Source organism: Rhineura floridana, chromosome 1 (genome assembly GCF_030035675.1).
Source record: "Rhineura floridana isolate rRhiFlo1 chromosome 1, rRhiFlo1.hap2, whole genome shotgun sequence".
Lineage (NCBI taxonomy): Eukaryota > Metazoa > Chordata > Lepidosauria > Squamata > Rhineuridae > Rhineura > Rhineura floridana.
In genome coordinates, this window is record NC_084480.1 from 70,859,463 (window position 1) to 70,882,499 (window position 23,037).

General features: G+C 38.0%; 1 protein-coding gene across 4 annotated transcripts in view; it reads right to left on the minus strand.

Annotated features, from left to right (window-relative positions):
• Positions 1 to 1,150: 1,150 nt before the first annotated feature.
• The window catches only part of EFNA5 (ephrin A5), a 344,842-nt gene continuing 322,955 nt past the window's right edge, over positions 1,151 to 23,037 (minus strand). For 2 of the 4 annotated variants that reach the window (XM_061623598.1, XM_061623621.1), the window contains exons 3-5: positions 20,666 to 20,731; positions 20,191 to 20,271; positions 1,151 to 5,229 (exon numbers count right to left, since the gene is read on the minus strand). In XM_061623598.1, coding sequence (XP_061479582.1) covers positions 5,108 to 5,229; positions 20,191 to 20,271; positions 20,666 to 20,731 — 269 coding nt within the window. In that variant the 3' untranslated portion in view covers positions 1,151 to 5,107. The remainder of the gene's footprint in view (positions 5,230 to 20,190; positions 20,272 to 20,665; positions 20,732 to 23,037) is intronic. The other 2 variants (XR_009762221.1, XM_061623612.1) reach the window with 2 other exon arrangements.

The following is a 23,037-nucleotide window of genomic DNA, read 5'->3' on the forward strand; positions in this document are numbered from 1 at the left end:
AAGAATAGACAGAACTGGATTCCACCTCTGATGCATGAACAGCTTTGTGTCGGTGTTACTGTTTAATAGTGCTGTTTAATAGTGCTGGTAGGGGAGGTAGGGAAGAAGTGGATTATTTGTTATTCACTGTTGTTTATCATTTAAAATACTAAATACAAATAAAAAGTAGGAAGAACTCTTGCTTCAGTCCTCATTTTCCCATGAGCCTCCAATCATATTTACTCAAGGTTGTTGTTGTTTTTAAAAGGCAAATATTTCAAAGCTTTTAAAAAAGGAGATGTAAGCAAAAGGATATTGAAGGTAACTCTGCAGCAGTCAATATTTGTTGCATGTTGTGGAGATGCAGTTACATATGCTGAACTGATTGGGACAGGTAACATTCAACATTTGAAACTCACCTGGAAGAAAAGTTGAAGAGAAAATGGAGCCTCTGCCTGAAGTTGTGCTGAGCATTTTCCCCCAAGACCATTTTTGAAGCTGACTATACCCATTTATTTGTCAGCCAGAAGGGCACCATGGATAATGGGAAACAATGTGTTGCCTGCCTTGTTTGCAGTCCCTGAGAACCACACTAGTCCACACTAAATAGAATATGGTGCTTTATTCCAAGGGAGTTGGCTCATCACCAGAAAAATAGGAAACCTAAATAGGAAACCTGAACAGAAAACCTCTAGCTGCATTTTCACCAGCATCTAGGATAAGGGAGGGGAACTCTCATCAGTTCCAGGCAGCATGGCCAGTGGTCAGGGATGATGGGAGATGTAGTCCAGCTACATTTGGAGAGTCACAAATTCCCTATTCCTGATCTAGAAGGTATGAATTACTACACTAGAAATTTTATAATTAAGCAGATGCTTGGGCTGGAAACTGGGGAGGGGATGGGTAAGGTAGAGAATGTCATAGCAGCCAGGGTACAAATCAGGCTGGATCCTGGTGGTGACAGCCACAGCTATTTAGTCCATGCACACACTGCATTCCAACCATATTACAACTGTGAACTGTTCCTTGTAGCTTTCCACTGCCCACAAATATTTTGAAGACGAAGGATAGCTAGCCCTGAAACAAAGATGTCATTCAGCAAACAATAAGATAGCCTGAAAGAATCCATTAAAATGATGAAAACCTTTAATTTTTTTATTCAGATATAATTGTATGGACACGTGTATATACAAATACAGATCTTATGGGTTTATTTCATTTTTACAAGTTCTGTTAAGTTCATATAACGTAAGCATTTCAAAAACAGCACTCAATGAATAAGTGCAAAGAAACTGCAAGAGCAGGGCAGTACAAGCACAGGACCACACTGAGCTGGACTTTCATACCCAGGACACACAATGAGTGGCTTCAATAGGGTGTCAAGAGTAAGTATGGAAAGCGGATTTTGTAGACTCATGGGTAACCTTCAACATGCCAGCATCTATTAAACTGTACAGACAATGGCAGCAAGTCTATTGTAGGGAGATTTATCTCACATCCGAAAAACTCGGGGGTGAATGCATGGGAAAAGCTTGGTAATGCCAAATCAGAAACAGATCTACCCATTCACTGCTCCAAATTTAAAAAGGGGTGGGGAAAAAAAAGAAAAAAAAGAACTTGCTGGGTTTAGGGAGCAGAGAAGAGAAAGAACACATTCGATGCAGGACACTTGTAAAGACTAATGAATACACATATTCTGACTGCAGCATAAATGAATTCCATATTTTTCAAAACTGACACAGCCGCTGCTTTTATAAAGCAATTGATAAATATCAGTAAAAAAACAAACAAAACAATCAACAACAAACCAAACACATTCCCTTCACAGCTACTGTTTCTTTCCTTCAGCAGTGGTTATACAGGAAAGAAAATAATTTACATACGACCCCTCTCAAATTTGTTGTTTTTTGGTGTGGGGGTGATGCTGGCAAGGCCCCTTTTGAAACAAACTATCCATGGAAAGAAATAAAGACAAAGAATCAGAAGGAAAATCATCCTCACAAGAAATAAGAGTAAAAATCCCAAAGCCATTGAGAATCAACATGCTAACCCAACCCAAAAAGGAAAGGTTAACCCTAAATATCACAGGGCTCCAACATCAGACCATTAACACTGAGGACAAAATATTGAGCGTCAAATGTCACATTGCTCCAAGTCTTGACATTGTGAAAACTTGAGTTTGGGTGCATGGATGAGTCCTGAATGGTAATCTGTTGTGACTACTTTTCCTTCAGTTCTCCGTAGTCACAATGGATGCTTCTGTCATATAATCTGTGGGTGCATTTTTTATTTTATTTTTAATATCATGAAAGTCTATTTTTTCTCACTTACAAAAGACATAAGAATCAAATTAATACTTTATTATCAAACACTATATACAACAGAGGCTGCTAATAATACAGAATTTAAGGAACATAGCTTTTTTTGTTTTAACTTGTCTTTCCTTTGCCATCCAAGAAAGTACAGTACAAAACAATATTTCTAAACTAACACGAAATGTTACCTTGTTGTCTATTAAAGGATACACAGTATCCACCAAACAGATCAATCCTTATTTCCCCGTTACCCTTTGCAAAGCCCTTGGCAAACCAGGAATGGATGACACAGGGCAGACTTGTCTGGGCTGAGGGGCTGCTGTAGCGGAATTTTGCTCTTAAAACTTCACGCTGGGGTGGGGTGGGGGACAAGGGCTGCTGTAAACTTGCACACTGGCATCTTTTCCAAGATATCAAAACAATAAACACACACATACGAGAGAGATTAGAAAACCTTCACACATTGCTTGCTTGGTAAGATTGAGATTGCCTGATGCCATTAAGTATCCAAAGTGAAGGTCCTGTAAAATTACTGCCCACAAGGCTTGTACTTGATACAGTGTAGCAGTTAGCATTTTCACTGTAATACAGTGTTGCCTTTATTCATTAGAGTAGCAGTGGCACTGTGGCAAAGCAAAGGGTAGAATTCACTGTGGTGAAAACTTTGTTTTACTAAACAGCGTGCTCTTGACACAAAAGTGAGTCCAGTCTTTCATTATTTATAGATGAATTATGGAAAACAGTTATAATCATTGTTAGGACACCAAATCAGTACTATTCATGTAGGTGATTGGTGTGGAACCTTCTCAGGGAACTATCTGGCCTTGTTCACTACCGGTGCACTGCCATTCCTAGATATATGCACTAAGTACATATATCGAACAGAGAATATTTATTTATTTTAAGTAAAGTGGTGTCATCTCTCAGCATGGACTGTGATAGTTTGTGTGCAGTATTAGACATCTCTGTGCTTTCAAATGCAGCCCATACTGTATGGTATCAGGCAAGCCCAGAGTGCCCTAAATTTACTTTCTGCTGTTTTGGAATCCTGAAATCCTTCAGCTTAAAAAAAACAAAAAACAAACCTGCTTTCCTCTCTTAAACAAACAATCAAAATTCACAAAATACTGTCATTTGCATCATGATTCAGTATTAAATTATACTTTTGTTGTCTTGTGAAGATCCAGTGGAATCTAACACATTCTTGTAAGGCTTTGTTCTTAAAAGTTTGGGGTAAAGTTAACTGTCCAATAGAGTCGCTTTCATGGTCTCTCTCATTTATTCAGTCTCTTGCAAGTCAATGCCTGCTTAAGCCAATGGAAACCCACAAGAAAGGCATTTCCTGGTAAATGTTTTTTATTAGTCCCTAATATAGTGTTCAGATGCTTAAGGGTTCAACCTTGATTCCAACCAAACATGGTAGCACCCCACAATCCTGTCACCACTTTTATCATCTTTAAATAGAACAAGCATATATACTTACTTTCAGCATAAGGTATATCTAAATAATGAATTTTCTATTCTAGTGAGTTTTCAAAAAAAATATTTAGTTAAGGGTCTTTGGGAGTCCATCTACTTTATCTCTTGCTGATAAAGACTTTTCTTCTGCTTTTCAACTGTGTCGGAAAGGAAGAGAGAAACAAAGCCAATGCCTGAATGTTCACTCCAGAGTTCAACATACTCTTCCTAATCTTTACCTTCATCCCACCCTTACTCTCTATGACAAGCACACTGTCCCTTTCTGGCAGGATTTTATTCCAACGGCCACCAAACTTTCAAGGGAGGGAAATTATGAACACACTGGGGACTCCATATCTCTGACCAAGTTTACTCCACCTAGTGTTGCTATCATCTTAGCATGTATCATAACCCAGAGTGGTACCCAAGGCTATTGGCTACTAAGTCAGCCTTGGGAAAGGTCACTTTATTCACATACAAAAAGAAAAAAAAAGAATCAGAAAATGCCTGTTCGCATTTGAAGAAAATTATTGTAGCACCATGGTGATCTGTTTCTAAAGAAAAATAATCTGGTATGCACTATCCACTTAAGAGAGATAATAGAGGCACTCATACCCCAGCATAGCTTCCTAAATCTGACCTTGCTTATGTGCTAGCATTCCTCAGTTGTCACTTTCTTCTCCCCTAATGACAGAGCTTCTGTTGTGGAGCACAAGTTCTACTATCAAGGATCTTTCAAGGCAGTTGCATACAAAACAGTATCTTTTTCCTATAAAAGCCTGTACATTGAGAAATTCCTGGAGGGAATGGTGCTATGGTATACTCAGTATCTCCCCTCCAGTCCTGACATTGTGACACAGTGCCTTTGCATGATTATCTTACAGTGCTGAATGAGGAGACATAAATATTGTATCGGAGACAGGAAAGACTCCTCTTGTTTCTCCAAACAAGTTCCTTATCCTCCAACTGACTGCATCTGCTACTATTCTTCCTTCTCCACATACAGATGGCTCAGCGAGCTAACAGAGGCTTTATCTTAAGAGAGGCTGCAGAGAAAAGTAAGAATCACTAGTGTCAATATTGAAATTTGGCATTTTCATTTGGAGTCCTTTTATTTTAGAAGGGGTCAAGGAAAGCCATGGGGAAGATTGGGAGCGGTAAGAGGGCTAGTTATGCCTCTTCAATTTTTGCTCATAGTTCAGGTTGCAGAGGAAGAAGGGGAGGAGACTGAGGGAGGAAAACAAACCAACATCAGCAAAACCAATATAATGTCCCGTTCTTGGGATGAGCAATTAAGTGGATCTTTGATGTTCCAAGACCCTGATGTTGTCTGTGACAGATTACTAGAATATGTGCTATAACGTCAAAAGCATTGCCAGGAGAAACAGTAGGGACGCCAAAAGCCGACCGGATATCCTTGGTGTCTGTTCTGCATTGTCACCACGGGATGGCTCAGCTGACTCATGTACGGTATCATCTGTTCAAACAGAAAACACACATTCTAATGAAGTTTTGCATCTTTAATGAGTCTTGAGATTATATCTCAAACACATTTCAGCAACTTCAGTAAAATATTGAAAAACAAGGCTTTGCACTGTTCTGGACTTTAAAAATTACAATAGCTCATCATTTAAACTATGGAATTTACTCCCACAAGATGCAGTAATGGCCATCAGCTTGGATGGCTTTAAAAGAAGATTAGACAAATTCATGGAGGACAGGGCTATCAATGGCTACTAGCCATGATGGCTGTGCTCTGCCACCCTAGTCAGAGGCAGCATGCTTCTGAAAACCAGTTGCCGGAAGCCTCAGGAGGGGAGAGTGTTCTTGCACTCGGGTCCTGCTTGCGGGCTTCCCCCAGGCACCTGGTTGGCCACTGTGAAAACAGGATGCTGGACTAGATGGGCCACTGGCCTGATCCAGCAGGCTCTTCTTATGTTCTTATGTTCTTATTTAGACACATGTGATTCACATTCAGCATACATTGCTCTCTTTCTTAAAAGAAAATAAATCAATGTGCGCAGAATGTTACTAGCTGAAATACTGGACATGTGTTCAGTTCCTGGAGGAGCCTTGCATATTAGTATCTCTGTCCCAGTTATATTACCCAAAAATTCAACATGTCCATTAGTTTTATTATTAATACAACACGTGTTCTCATGGCACAATATCTACATTTTATTAGAGCAGGACTGGGGAAGGCGCTAGCCTTGTTGTGCAGAGATGGCCTTGCTTGGAGGGCAGCTATTGGGCTTGTTTTACCCTTTTTAAAAAATTACAGAATTGTATATTTTAGTTCAAGAGAGGGGAAGTGTATCAAGAGAGGGAAAGTGTATAACCAGTGAAGCATGTTGAAGGGAAGGCTGGTGCAGCAACTGACTATAGGGCAATTCCTCAATATACTAAGTGCCATCATATTGGAACAAGTCAGACGGTATATGTGAAAGAATCCATAGGTTACAGCTGAGTACATGAATTCAGACACCCCAGGTTCAAGCTATACAGGACTAGGAAAGACTCCTGTCTGAAACCATGGAGAGTTGCTGCCAGTCAGTGTAGACAATACTGAGCCAAACTGACTAGTGTTTTATTATTTATTTATTTGATTTATATCCTGCCCTTCCTCCCAGCAGGAGCCTGAATTAGGCAGCTTCTGTGTTACTATTTGCACTGGAGTTAAAAAACAGGGAAGTATTCATTCATTAAAAACTAAAAATAGAAAAGATCCATAAAGGATACAGGTAGGTGTGGGACTTTTAAGATTAAGAACTACCAAACTGGTGTTTGTAATATTAATTCTAAAGTGGTTGTGATCCTAATTCTAAAGTAACTGATGCTAATACTTCAGAGCAAATTTGTCTAAGAACATATCACATTTGAAAATATTAGATTGTCCTTAAATTCCTCAATACTAATGAGCTCTGTGTATCTAAAAAAATCAAATTAGGTTTTCATTACTGAAAATAGTTTTAACTACCAAATGTTTGGCCAGTGATACTGACATTATCATGGTGCAATGGAACTATCAACTGTCTGCAATGGAAAATGTGCAAGAGCTGAGAATAACCTTTACCACTAATTTTTGTTGAATAGCACAACGGAATCATATGATTTTTGGCAGACTACTGCTAATGGAAAACAACCAACACAAAAACCTTAGGGCAGCCAACAACTATTAGTGGTCCATCAGCATGACCAGAATATTCTGCTCCTCTTTTGAATCCATCTCAATTATATTGTAAAAAGCCAAATGCAATTTCAGGGCACACATCAGCCATTCTCAAAATATAAAATGTTGTGCTGATTTTTACTGAATATGTTAGACATGCTAAACTGGATCAATTTAGGGCATCAGAAAAAAATTTCAGATTCAACACCCCACAAAAAAGATTTGTTGTTATGTGCCTTCAAGTTGACTATGACTTATGGTGATCCTATGAATCAGCGACCTCCAAGAGCATCTGTCATGAACCACCCTGTTCAGATCTTGTAAGTTCACATCTGTGGCTTCCTTTATGGAATCAATCCATCTCTTGTTTGGCCTTCCTCTTTTTCTACTCCCTGCTGTTTTCCCCAGCATTATTATCTTTTCTAATGAATCATGTCTTCTCATTATGTGCCCAAAGTATGATAACCTCAGTTTCATCATTTTAGCTCTGGTGATAGTTCTGGTTTAATTTGTTCTAACGCCCAATTATTTGTCTTTTTCGCTATCCATGGTATGCACAAAGCTCTCCTCCAGCACCACATTTCAACAGAGTTGATTTTTCTCTTATCTGCTTTTTTCACTGTCCAACTTTCACATCCATACATAGAGATTGGAAATACCATGGTCTGAATGATCCTGACTTTAGTGTTCAGTGATACATCTTTGCATTTGAGGACCTTTTCTGGTTCTCTCACAGCTGCCCTCCCCAGTCCTAACCTTCTTCTGTTTTCTTGACTATTGTCTCCCTTTTGGTTAATGACTGTGCCGAGGTATTGATAATCCTTGACAAGTTCTATGTCCTCATTGTCAACTGTAAAGTTACATAAATCTTCTGTTGTCATTACTTTAGTCTTTTTGACGTTCAGCTGTAGTCCTACTTTTGTGCTTTCCTCTAACTTTCATCAGCATTTGTTTCAAATCATTACTGGTTTCTGCTAAATATTTAAGGAAATTTTGCTAAGTTGCCTCCCTGGGCAAAATAAAAACAAACAAACAAACACTCAGTATAGAGGTGGGACTTCTTTTAAAAAGTTTTCAAATAGTGTACATATTCTGGACTGGCCCATAAGTTTATTTAAAACACAAAAGGTGCCCATTTGTTTATTCAACTGAATTAAGCTAGAAAAAGCAAGGCACTAGTGTCAACTTGAGTGCTTAAAATCTCACACTGTTTATAAAACATATCCTGAATGCTTGGTGAAGCAAGTTTTTTTTTAATGTATTAAACATTTATACCCTGCTGCTCCATTAAAAAAAAATAAAAACAAGACAATAAAATATAATAAAATACAAAAATAATAGTAGCTAGAAGACTAAGGTAAGAAATGGCAAATAAAAGAATTTACAAATAACCACAACATTAAAAAACAGCAAACTAAGTTTAAAAAAGCAAACTAAAAATGTGGTGGGTTAAACGACAACTTCAAGAGAAAGGTCTTACCCACTGTCGGAAGGCAACAGAAAGGAGGCAAAAAGAGCCTCCCTTGATAGGATATCAGAGCCCTGGCGAGGCCATCAGGAAGATCCTCTATCACATCCTGACTAAATGCAAGATAGAGGTTGGTTGGATGTGGATGCATGTTTCTCCAGATGATCTTAATGAATGGGTAGACCCATATGAGATGAGATACTTCTAAATATCCTGGTACTTATCTTTTTTTCTGGGCTCTTATTGTAGCCGTCACATTTTAATACTTTATGGGGTCAACCAAGATTCTTTCTTTCTTATTTGATTTATATCCCACCCTTCCTCCCAGCAGGAGCCCAGGGTGGCAACATATGGAAGTACTAATTCATTTCAGGACCTGAGGTATGATAACGTAATCTCCAAAGTACTGCCATGTCTTATAATTTAGGAGGCAGAATGAAATCAAATTGCCCATCCTGCCTTCATTATGTATTAGAGATAAACAGAGATAAGCCATGAACCCCATTGCTGTCATAGTATTATGTTATGTTTGGTCAAACTGTGCTAGTGCAGACTCTTCCTGAAATTATTACTCAGCAACTTTAAGTTCATATATGAGGATTGTAGAAATAAAATTTAAAATGTTTCTTTTGTGAATCATTTGTTTCAAGTATTCATTTTCCTCTTAGTTTTTCATCATGTACAAAAATGTATGGAACCATAAATTAATAATAAAAAATAATAAAATTTTATTTATGAGTCGCCTATCTGGCCGAATTAACGACCACTCTAGGCGACATACTTCCAATTATTAAGCAGTGATGAATAGGTGTAAGTGGTGGATGCCCAAGTGACACCTGTGGTTCAAATAACCTTTCAGTGATGTTGGTAGTTGCAATCTGGGATCAGGGATTCTGAAGGTCTGTGTGCAGCCATATGAACATGTCCATGTGTTAAGACCTTCTGCAGTGGCCTTACAGTGGCTGCCACCACCTTTAGATGTGTGGTGACACCCAGACTTCTTAGGTCTATTTCTAAACACCATATAGTATTAATTTTTTTTAGGTGCAATGAAATTTTATTTGCCCAAACTTTGGTTGGCATTTAATTTCTGGTAGATTTCTGGGTATGAGTAGTGGTTGTTTTTAAATTGGTTGTTGCTCTTACTCTTTGATTTTATTTATTTATTTGTTGTTGTTGTTATGTGTCTCCAAGTTGACTGCAACTTATGGCGACCCTATGAATCAGTGACCTCCAAGAGCATCTGTCATGAACCACCCTGTTCAGATCTTGTAAGTTCAGGTCTGTGGCTTCCTTTATGGAATCAATCCATCTCTTGTTTGGCCTTCCTCTTTTTCTACTCCCTGCTGTTTTCCCCAGCATTATTGTCTTTTCTAGTGAATCATGTCTTCTCATGATGTGTCCAAAGTATGATAACCTCAGTTTCATCATTTTAGCTTCTAGTGATAGTTCTGGTTTAATTTGTTCTAACACTCAATCTTCGGTCTTTTTTGCAGTCCATGGTATCCGCAAAGCTCTCCTCCAACACCACATTTCAAATGAGTTGATTTTTTTTCTCTTGTCTGCTTTGTTCACTGTCCAACTTTCACATCCATACATATAGAGGGGTCCGACAGGGATGCCTTCTGGCTCCTTTTCTTTTTAACTTTTATATCAATAATACTGTACAAGAACTTCGCAGGCCAGAATTCTTTCCTGCCTCAATTCTAGATATTAAGCTTTCAGTTTTACTAGGCCGACGACCTAGCCTTGATCTCCATCACTCAAATTGGGATGAGGAAGTTGTTAAGAAGCTTGGGCAAGTTTTGCGCCAATGAACAATTATCAATTAATTATACCAAAACCAGTGTGGTAGTCTTTGGTAAGAAAAGAAAAACCCACACTTGGAAACTCAATGGTTGTCACACTGTCCAGCTCCGTAGCGCTAGATATCTCGGCCTAGCATTCAATGCTAACTTTGCATGGAAACCTCACTTTGATGCGCTGAAGTTGAAAGCATCCCACTCTGTTCTTTCATTACTTCGTTATTTAAAACTTAAAGGGGGGGTCTCTGGTCTCCCCTGCTGTTGAGGTTTTCCGTGGAAAAGTTGTTCCTCAGCTTCTTTACAGGGCTGAGGTCTGGGGGCATGCTAATCCTTCGGCGCTCGAGACAGTCCAGAACACCTTTCTGAGATCTATACTCGCCCTTCCTCAAGGGACCCCGCCCCCCTTTTAAGGATGGAAACGGGCTTACAATCCATAAAGTCTGCTGTTCATGCAGCCCTGGCTATGTAATGGCTGAAGCTGACTAATATGGATGAGGCTCGTCTCCCTAAGAAGTGTTTTTTGGAACAACTTAAGAGCCCATCTCATAACACCTGGTTTATGCGTACCAAACTTCTCTTGGCCACATATGGGATTAGCATGGAAACTCCTCCTTCTTATGTCTCATCGCGAGTGAAACAGCTTTATAAGGAAAGAATATCCTTATATTCTAAGCGATGGGATTTGTTCTCTTCGTCACAGTCGTCTTTTTCCTACTGGTATCCTCTCTTTAAAACCGCTTTCGGTATTGAACATTATTTTTTCTTTTTAACCACTCCCTCCCTTACAAAGGCCTTTACAGCATTACATTTTCAATCTATGCCTTCGGCCTTTCTGGATGGGAGATATGCGAGGGTCTCAGTTCATTTAAGACACTATATGTAATTCAGGAGAAGTTGAGGATATTGTCCATTATCTATTGCGATGTCCATTGTATAATGCACTTAGGCTCAAACTTTTTTCTCCAGTCCGTCACCTGCTGTCAAATAGACCACTGCTGGAGCAAACCTGCGTTCTTCCTGCGGGTACTGATATTTTTGTAACCACTCAGGTAGCAAAGTTTGCCCTGGCTGCAGGGAAATTGAGAGTTAGACATTTAAAACAATTGCCGTCTACCTCCGATGTGTCCTCAAATTAGTATTCTTAATTTTAAATCCTCCCTGGGGGTCTTAATATACTCAAATGGGGTGCTATTGTATTTTTATTGTGTTGTAATGAGTTTATGAATCTTATCCTTTCTTATCTTAGGATGCTGTACTTTTATCACTGGTAATTTTAATGTGCTTTTTAAAAATTTCTTCTTTTTCTATTGTATTGTGATGGCCTTTGGCTCAAAACAATAAAGATCATCATTCATTCATTCATCTATACATAGAGATCGGAAATACCATGGTCTGAATGATCCTGACTTTAGTGTTCAGTGATACATCTTTGCATTTGAGGACCTTTTCTAGTTCTCTCATAGCTGCCCTCCCCAGTCCTAGCCTTCTTCTGATTTCTTGACTATTGTTTCCATTTTGGTTAATGACTGTGCTGAGGTATTGATAATCCTTGACAAGTTCAATGTCCTCATTGTCAACTTTAAAGTTACATAAATCTTCTGTTGTCATTACTTTAGTCTTCTTGACATTCAGCTGTAGTCCTGCTTTTGTGCTTTCCTCTTTAACTTTCATCAGCATTTGTTTCAAATCATTACTGGTTTCTGCTAGTAGTATGGTATCATCTGCATATTGATATTTCTCCCTCCAATTTTCACACCTCCTTCATCTTGGTCCAATCCTGCTTTCCATATGATATGTTCTGCGTATAGATTAAATAAATAGGGTGATAAAATACACCCCTGTCTCACATCCTTTCCGATGGGGAACCAGTCAGTTTCTCCATATTCCGTCCTTACAGTAGCCTCTTGTGCAAAGTATAGGTTGCGCATCAGGACAATCAGATGCTGTGGCACCCCCATTTCTTTTAAAGCATTCCATAGTTTTTCATGATCTACACAGTCAAAGGCATTCCATTATCCAACGTATGTTTGCGATGTGATCTCTGGTGCCTCTTCCCTTTCTAAATCCAGCTTGGACATCTATTTATTTAGCCTTGTTTTAATGGAAAATGGGTTGATTTTAACTAATGGCTACATCATCTTGGAGGCCAACATTGATGGAAGGATGGAATGTAAATGTTTAAAAATAAAACAACAAATTTAGCTGATGGGCAACTGCCTTGATACCCACCCCACATCTTTTTGTAAAAGACAACATGAAAGCACAAAAAGCAGACATGTACACTACAAAGCTAGCATATTAGTACACAATTTAGACAGCATGCAACAAAATTCAGTGGGACTGTCCCTGTTAATGAAGCAGCACATTAACAGCAAGCTGTTAGCAAGCTGGGAATTACTATCAAATATTTTCTCAGGTAATCTTGTAAAAAAGCTTGAGTGATGGGAGCTGGCTCTACTCCACGTTTCTGTATATGCTGCAATATGACTTCTCCATTAACTACAAAGTTGCTGTATTCCTATACAGGCAACAGGGATGCCGAGGTGGAGCTGCACCATCATCAATGTTGGAAGGCTTTGATTGTATGAGAATTTTCTCATGCAAAAGAAGCCTCAATTTCAGTTTAAATGTGTTTTTATTTAGACACCTCCCTGCACCAACTACTCTTCTTCACTCTATCAACATTTTGCATCGCGTTTAGACAATACACTATGACTCATGAAAACACTTTCTCTACTCTTCTGTAAACAGATTTCTCAGCATTTTCAGATCCTCATGATCAGAGGAAGAAAATTCTCATTGATGCAGCTAACAGTTTTGTTACAAGACTATGCATCCTACGTAATGTCTTAATCAGAATGCCTTGTCTTTCAGCAGTTGCCAAAATACATCTAGGGCCGCCTATGTCCTTAAATTTCAAGCAGCTGCATCTTTCTCATAGAAAAATGACATATAAAACAGGAATAAAGGCATTTTGTTTTAAATATGTATTTAAATTCTCATTTGTAAGTGCAAGAAGTCTCAAAAAACATGCACATGGATGAGGAGGATAGCTAGCCAACCAAGGCTTTAGCTGTAAGAATTAAAAAAGAAAAGAAAAAAGAGCAACTCCCTGATATACCAGTGTGATAAAGGCCAATGTCATCTGCACTAACAAGAGAACAATGTCCCAGGTCAGGAATTAAAAGCACTATAATTAGCATTGATAAGCAGACTTTGACAAAGCCCACCAGCCAAGATAATTATAGCAAGGGGTCCTCCCTCCTCTGGTGAGTGAAAGAGGTGATAATGAATTTTACTATTGTTTGTAACAGATTAGCTCAAAAGTTGGAGAGAGAGATTAAGCCTAGAATTCTTGTCCAGTTATTCTACCTATGCTAAGCAATTAGAGAAGGCAGATTAAAAAAAAGACTAGGTGAATTGAAGGTGGAGTTTGATTCTTTCTGCTGTAATCCTTGTAGTCACTTAGAGAATCGAAAGTGTTTTTTCTTTGACAGGATTTCTACTTCCTGCTAGAACAGGGGTGGATAACCTCTCACCTGCAGGCCCAACTATGTCCAGCATGGTCCTAATTTGTCCTGCTAGGCTGTTTTCCCCAAACCATGCCTACATGCCCCACAACTGACATAATTTGTGATGGCAGGTGTGGAGCAGTTAGAAATCTGGCTGCCAATGAACAATCAGGAGCCTTAAAGTGCACTCCCAGTTATTCCTTGGCAAACAAGGCTTGCTAACAGCGCCAACTGGCAGTGACTGCAAGCCCTGATGGGACTGCCTGCATTACACACAGCCAATCCCTGCCCAAACCATAATTTCTGTCAAAATGCCACACTGGGGATGGGGGACATCCAGATCTGGCCTGTCAGTCAGATGCTGTTCCCCATCCCTGCTATAGCAATTTAACAGTAACAGTTTTTAGTAAGAGAGTTTGCATTTTCTAATTAAAAGCTAAAGGTTGCATTTCAGCTGGCTGGTGAAGAGCCTTTGTTTTTTTTTTTTTACAATAATTTTTATTCAAATTTTCATAAAACATACAAAACAAAATCATAAAACATTCAAAGACAAAAAACAAAACAAAACAAAAATGATTAAACAAAAAAATAAAATGTTGACTTCCCATTTGTCGCAGATCAAATCAGTTATAGGTCTACAATATATAACAATCCTGTCTCTTAAATTAGATTATAAAATCACTTTCCTCCAGTAGTTATCTTAATTAATCATCAAATCTCATAAACATTACTTTATTCTTTCCACAAAAAGTCAAAGAGAGGTTTCAGTTCTTTAAGAAATATATCTATCAATTTTTCTCCAAATAAACATGTCGATTAATCCATCTCGTTAATAATAATAATAATCTTATTGTCATAACCATAATCCAAATAAACATATCGATTAATCCATCTCATCAAAATCTGTTAAGTCCAATAATTTCAATAGCCATTATTCCATTATCCATATTAATTTCATCTTCCATCTTCAATAGTCCTATTAAGTCCAGTAATTTCAGTGTCCAATCTTCCATTATCAGTATTCCATAATAATCTTGCTGTCATAGCCATAGTCATATAATAAGAGTCTGATGGGAATTTCCTCTATCCCAAATATTTTCTTGCCATCAATTCTGAATAAGTTGCTGAAATATTGTTGTAAAGTCATATCTGTGTTCTTCTTTTTTACAAAATGCACTGGCTCATCTCTTGAGAGTTTTTCCATTGTCACATGGCTGCAGTTAATTCCATAGATTTTCTCTATATCAAGCTCCATCACATCATTCCAGTCCAGAAGATTATCCAAGCCATTGATAACTTTATCTCTAATATCTTCATTAATTTCTTCAGAGATAACGTTAAATTCCAAACAGTAGATTTTATTTCTAATATCCATAAACTCCAGATCTTTTTCCAATTCCACATTTGTTCCAATCTCCAGGGCTTGTATCTTCCCTTTATTTTTTCTTTTCTCATCTCTGATCTCATTCTCCTCTCTCACAGGATCCCCTATTTCTTTAAGCTCCTGCGTCATTTTGCTCAGTTCAATTTTCAGCTCCTTACTGCCCTGTCGCAGGGTTTGTTTCGTTATCTCAATCTCATCCATTATTTTCTGAAACATAATTACTTCCAGATTCTCAGCCACTTTCTTGATTGCCATTTTTAAAACCACGAAAACAAAACAAAACAAAAATAAAGAAGAACCACTTCTTATTTCAGCAACAATTGGGTTAATATTCCAGGCTTGATGACATCACAGTATAAACAGAGCAGCCTGCCTTATCTCTCTATGTTCAAGAATACAAAACAAATTTAGTTCCCAGCATCAAAACAGTTAGTGGCGTCGTGAAGAAGCAGATTCGTCAAAATAAAATAGACCAAAAAGAGAATAGTCCCAGACAATATAATGTTCCTCGGAATAGAAATCCCTCTTCTGTTTATATCTTTAGAATGCACTTCCAGGACAGCTTTTTGCAATAGAAACAGAGATAAGCTGTTAATTTCGTGAATAACAGAGAAGAGTTATAGCTCACCCAGAAGTTCTTTAAAGCTGATTCATTTGACAAATCTCTTTTTGCTGCAACAATTTAAACCAAGTAAAAAATAAATAGAAAGAAGGGTGCTTGCCTGTTAGTCCGTTTTCTCTTTGAAGAAAAGATAAACGTATCGCATTAATCAGATAGAGCTTGTTCGGAAGTCCGTCCAGCATTGCTGGCTGGACCTTTTCTCATAAATTAATGAAATCCAGTCCTCCCAACAAAAACAGGCTTTTGAGGTTGATCTCTACGTTTCTCCCTGCCCGGGAGAAATTTCATCAGTCAAAAAAAAAATGTTCTGACTGATTTATATCTGAATAAGCTTCTTTTGAGGCGGGAGCCCGTCTCAAAAGCAGGCACAAGCGAAGTCACCCTTCCCGGAAGTGGTGAAGAGCCTTTGTTAATGCTCAATGTAGTTTATTAAGTTTAACCTACGCATTTGAAGTAAGCAGCACCAAGGTCTGTGGTACTTATTACCAGGAAAATATGCATAGGACTATATGCATGCCATAAAGGTTCAAGGTGCCACATACTTCCTTTAATTTTGAAGTAAAAATTCTTAGCTATAAAATTTAAACAGGCTTCTTACAAGCCAAAATCTGTATTTCCCCATATTTTGAAGTTTGTACTAGAAACCAACAATATTGTTGCTTAAAGTTTGACCCTTTGTCAAGGATTATCAATACCTCGGCACAGTCATTAACCAAAATGGAGACAATAGTCAAGAAATCAGAAGAAGGCTAGGACTGGGGAGGGCAGCTATGAGAGAACTAGAAAAGGTCCTCAAATGCAAAGATGTATCCCTGAACACAAAGGTCAGGATCATTCAGACCATAGTATTTCCAATCTCTATGTATGGATATGAAAGTTGGACAGTGAAAAAAGTGGGTAAGAGAAAAATCAACATTTGAAATGTGGTGTTGGAGGAGAGGTTTGTGGATACCATGGACTGAGAAAAAGACAAATAATTGGGTGTTAGAAAAAATTAAACCAGAACTGTCACTAGAAGCTAAAATGATGAAAATGAGGTTATCATACTTTGGACACATCATAAGAAGACATGATTCACTAGAAAAGATAATAATGCTTTGAAAAACAGAAGGGAGTAGAAAAAGAGGAAGGCCAAACAAGAGATGGATTGATTCCATAAAGGAAGCCACAGACATGAACTTACAAGATCTGAACAGGGTGGTTCATGACAGATGCTCTTGGAGGTCACTGATTCATAGGGTCGCCATAAGTTGTAATCACATTGAAGGCACATAACAACAACAAAGTTTGAGCTTATATAAAACTAAGGCATTTTATCCCTGGATGCTTCATGTAAAAACCCCAGCAGCTAACCCCAGGAATGGTAACCCCAAGCACCCCCCTCTCCCAACCCCCAGTGCTTCCAGCATTGGTGCGCAGCTTCCGCCATCAGCCTGCTCATGCTGCTTGGGTGCTCACTTAGCTTCGCCTGCCTGCCTGGCCTGTTCCTCTGCAGGTCACCCAGGCCACCATCTCACCTTGCCCAGCTCCCCTGCTGCCTCACCCAGCCCAGACCCTTGCCTCATCTAACCTAGCCCACGTGCCAGCCTCCCTCCCTCACCTACTTGCTGGCCTGCCACCGCCATGACCCCAACACATTTAGAAGGCTGTTGCCATGTGATTATACTGTGATGGCAGCCTAAGAAAAATATTGTATGTATGGATATATATATTTGTGTGGGTAAAAAGTAATAGTTCTACGAAAACCTGCCAAAGGCTGTAGAATGAATTAAAGATTAAAAGTGAAAAGGAAACTTCATGTGCTCGTCAACCTGCATAAAGCATGATGTTAATAAATGCATACATATAACATTATATCAGTATCATGGTGTGACTGGACTTTAGCAGTAGAAACTAACGCTTGCTACCAACTAAGCCTCACAATAATTTGTAGAGTTGATACATAATTTGCAGATATATTTGATAATATGACACATAACGAGCTATGTTCAATTAGAAGTGGCACACCTCAAAAGGAAAGTGAACAAATTGCATGACATCAGCTGCAAAGATAGTAACAGATTTATCAGAGAAGCCATACAAGGAATTGCTGAAAAAGTTACTACACAATTACTACACCAAAAATTATAAATGGGGAAGAAAGGAATATTCTGGACGTTTCCTCAACATTTAAATATCCACTGAGGAAAGAACAGGGGTAGGGAAGGATAGCTGAACACAGGTTAAACATTTGAAAGTGACTCTTAACGACTGTTTACTAAAATAATTCAGCAATGTGACACAGTGATGGGGACCGGGTATTATATTATCTTTTTTCTTTGAAGTTTTGGAGAAAGATATAAAGGTATCTCTCAAAAGAATGATCTATGCTTTTCATTTATCCTGTTACAGATATGCTAAAGCTAAGTGTACTCAGTCAATATAAGTGCTTGCCTTTTTTGCCCACAATGGAACACAGAATTATGTGCACTCAACTCTGACTTCCACTTATCATCATCATCATCAGTCACTTTTTTCAGAAAAGTGAAACTCAAAGTAACTTGCAAAAACAAACATTAAAAACAAGGCTAAAAAGAAGTATAAAATGACCTAAAATACATAAGTAATTACATAAAAGAACAATCCAACTCAATCCCAACTCAACCCCTTTATGATCTTTGTGTGTTGTTACCTTATGAAATGGTACACCCACCTAAAAAAGCCCCTTGTGTTTTCTGATATACTCCATTGTAATGCTTGTACTCTACTACTGGATGTCACTGTAGAGGTGTTAGTACACAACACACACCTAACACTTTCCAGGTTCCTCCCTTCTTGTGTATAAAATCCTTTCTCCTTTAATCATGGTTAAAGCTTACTTCAGTATCAGCTTCAACCATGGAAAAACTGCTTAACACAATCATGGTTATGAGAAATCCTAGTTAGCATTAACTATGGTAAAAACCAACAGGAAATTCAGACGCAAGGAGGAATAACTGGCAGGAGAAACATGTAATTCCATGGCCCACTTCTAATCTCTTAACAATGATTAAGTGATCAGAGTGTTATATATACACTAGTCCTTAGAGACAAGTCACCTCTTGAAAACTGTTGTCCTTTCATTCATTATCTGCGATAGCGATGAAGAAACCAACCTCATTCCTTAGGCTAAAACTCAACTCAACTGTGGCAGATGAAATTTTCTACCTCACAGGGTAGAATACAAATACCCATATAGGATAACTCTAGGATGCTGTATTTACAGAATAATGTTGAAAACCTCTTAAGTAAAAGCAATGTCCATAGACAAGCTCTGCTGATAGTTTAACTTAGTATTTTCATTATACAAATAGAACTGCAAAAATGACAAGCTGAAGTAATCTAAAAAGAAACAAAAAGCTTATTACAGATTGGCTTGCAAAAATAAATGTTTGCAAGTAATTACTTGAAAACATGTTTTCATGTATCAGTTGGCTGTGTGCATATATGCATGTATGAATATGTATGTGTGTGTGTGTATAAATTCATGCACATTTATATACATACATATTTGAATGAGCTCTAGCAAAAATTATGCACATTGGTTTTCAATGGGAGACTGTTAGGTATGTGCTTAACTCAATCCTACTGAATCAGAGAAATTCAAAAGCATATAACTAGCAAGATTGCATCCTAAATTTACAGAGCATGTGTATCTTACTCATATTATGTAAGCACACTGCAGGCAGTCTTTTAAAGCACACAGAATATTCCCATTGAGATCAGTATGAATAGTTATACATATTTGCATAGATATTTACAAGGATCTACATGAACAGTTGTAGCCAACTCTTTCACATGCGCTATTAGTTTAAAGGTACAGAATGATATTTATCGGTTTGACAATACTGATAATAAGCAAGTTGTCTCCATTTTAAAGCCTGAAATTATTTTGATTTTACTCAGAAGAACTTACTGTATACTTGCTCTAATACAGATAAGGTGACATTTTTGGAAAGGCAATTTCATTAAATTTATCAAATTCTGTACACCAGTTAGACAAGTGAGCTATCAAGGAAAACATTTTCATCAGTCACTCTTTGACAGCAGGGAAACCACTGATTTAAATGCTTCTAAATATATATAAATGTAAACATGTAAACAATGTTGAAAATATAAAAACACACACTTTCTTTCTTAGTCATTTATGTCCTGAAAGAATACTGTGGTACTGTGGCAACTTACAAAGATGGGGTGGGAATGGGGACAGAATAACTACTAAATTTTTAAAATTGGGATGCCATGTTTGAGTAAATAATTTGTCATGGAAAAAGCATTCTTTGCCTCCATCCATCAGTTGAGAATACTAGTACTAGTAAATGAGATACACCGTAAGCAATATTAGCACTGCAAGAAATGCGTAAAAGCAAGTCATTTTACCATGCAGAGAGAAAGAAGAGAAGCAGATGCACCAGAGGGATAGAGGCATTTGTTAAAAGAGATTCTCTAAGCATACTAACCTGCTGGTTCTAATGAATTTTCTACTTTGTCGTTAACATCGAAAACACGATCATGAACACCTATAGTTTTCATACAGTTGTCTATAACAAAAATAGAGATAACAGCCAAATATGTTAGTGAGACACCCTTAAACTCCCCATTTTCCTTTTTATTGTTGTCTTATCTGATTTCTCTTTCTATTATATGTATGTATCTCTTAGTTGTGGCATGCTTCCAAATGCCACAACAATTGTCTTTTTGTACAACAGTCTGAGAAACAACAAGTTAGCAACTGCCATGTACTTAAAACAAATAAGAAAAAGCTTTGTGAAAAATGATAAAAGAAAAATGATATATAGTGAAAACAAAAACATGTCACTATATAGAACAGATACCGCAAAGGATTTAAGAGAAAAAAAGGTTTTTTGCTGTTTACCAGACCAAACAAAGCATGTGCTATAAAGCCACTCTCTAAGCAAGACCTAAAGAACTTACTTGCAGGCCGTACAAAGACTTTCAGCTTTAGACAGGACCTTCTCCCATTATCAGGGATCGCAGATGCTGTTGAAGAGAAGAGGGAGGAAGCATAGTTACTCTTTGAACTCTACATTCTTCTTTTCCTAAGATAACACTTCTGCAGCACATAAAAAAAGGAAGAAAGTAAATGATCAGGGACATTCCGAATAGCAAGTAAACTGAAGTTTCAAGACCATATAATTTTCAAAAGTAAGAAAAGAATGGCATTACAGCAGCATAAAATAAGGTGGTGGTGGTGGTGGTGAGAAGCTACAGAACCGATCCTCCAAACTCTACCCCTTAACCCTAATAAGCCTCAGACTAAAAACAAACACAAAATAACAACAAAAACAGCTTGCTTACATAAATTGGTTATAACTTTATAGTCACTTTTGATGTAGTAAGCTGGGTGCAGGAAATCATTTTCGCATTCTAATATATTATTTCAATCATTAAAAGTTGCCAACTTGTAAAAATTCTGATAGGAATGATTACCCCCCCCCCGCTACTAGCAAGCTGTATACATCTTTAAGGAACAAATACTTTTATATAACTACTGATATGGGGCTGGACAGATCGAAAAGCTCCTTCCATTCATAGAAGGGTCTGGAGGAAGAGGAAGATTTTCATATATTCCCTCTTCCTCCAGAGACCCCCCCGTACCATCACCCGCACTGTTCCACAGGCTTCTCCAACCCTCCAGAGTCCACCCCTCCTTTCTTCCAGTGAGTGGTGTTTCGCTCACAGAAGCTCTGGATCCAAGCCATATATTGATCCGAATAGATGCGAAATCTGTGTCTGTTGTGCCATTTTGCATCACATGCAAAACTAGGATGAACTTTAGGCTGAGGCTTGCAGCAAAATGCCATGCACTGCCACAGAGCAAATAATTAGCTGCATTGGGTCTGTAGAATTAAGCAAAGTTAGTTAACTGCTGAAGATCCTGATTATAAGTTACTAAAATTGTGGTTTTTATTTACCTCAAGAAACGTGTCTCATTTCTTTAATACTGGGTCTGGGGATAATCATGCAATACCATTTGAACAATGAAAAACCTGTATGCTTTATGTATTGTTTCAGCAAATCTGCTTTCAGGTATCACAAACTGCTAAGGATTACATGCATTAATATGAACAATAGTTTGCACAGAAATTAATGTATGTGGTAGACAATATTGCTCATATTACTAATTAAGTGGTGCAAACATTTACATTTTGAATGATATGACTATGCACGGTAGTCTATCATACATCATAGGAAAATGGAATTATGGTTTGTAGGCCACCCAGATATCAGTTCTTCCACCAATAGATGGGAGATTTAGGAATATAACACTGGATGTAGATAGTGTCATATTGATTGTACTACATAATTAACAACTGCTCATATCATAATGTTGCAAAGAAATGCAATAAAGGTAAGAGTGAAGAACTTGGTGGTTGGTATTATGAAAACAATCCACTCTTCTGATTATGGATGCCACAAAGAATCCAACTGCCCTGTATTGGCTTGGAGAGGGTTTGGCAGACAGCACCCTTGAGACTTGTACTTGAAAAGGCCATTGTGATAAGACCTTGGTAAGCAGCACTGAGGGATGGTGTTTGTGACAGACTTGAACTGGAGCTTGATGACAAAAAGAGATTAGTGGTTTGTGTACAGTCAGCCAATAACCCACAGCACTAAGCTTCAAGAGTAAGTGGGGCTTACAGGGACTTAGAGGAAGACTTGCTTAAGAAAAAAATAAGCGACGCTTAATGAAACAAGGCTTCGTGTTCTAGAACTACATTTTAGCACATTCCAAGTGCTTCCAAGATCTAAAAACAATGCTAACTGATAATTAAGTTTACAAGCATGCATGCTGTTTCACTTTCTTTATTAATGACCTTGTTATTCCATTTGCTGAACCTTTGTGTAACTGACTACATGTAGGCATGAGTTTATTGCACCTTTATTATTGATGTGATGCAGACACAGGCCATCAAAGAATTATGAACTACCTCCTTCAAACTTTGATTCATTTGTATCCAAGTCATTTACTGAAAATAACTGACACATTCAAGGAGGGAAGGGAGGAAACCAAGAGAAAGATTGGGTGGGGGTTCAAACAGAATAAGTCAGCACTTGTTAAGAGTGTCTGTCTGCCTCTTTTAATCACAAAACAAAACTGTACAACAATGATGCTTTCCTGCTCTGCCTCATACTCACTGACAAGCAGTTAAGAAGTGCTAACAGCTGGCTTGGCTCTAGGCTCTCACTAAATCAAAGTTGGTAAAACACACACACACTGTACTGACATTTACAGTAACTGATGTGTTACAGGGCACAGTATTGCACTCCGTAGGGGCATTCAG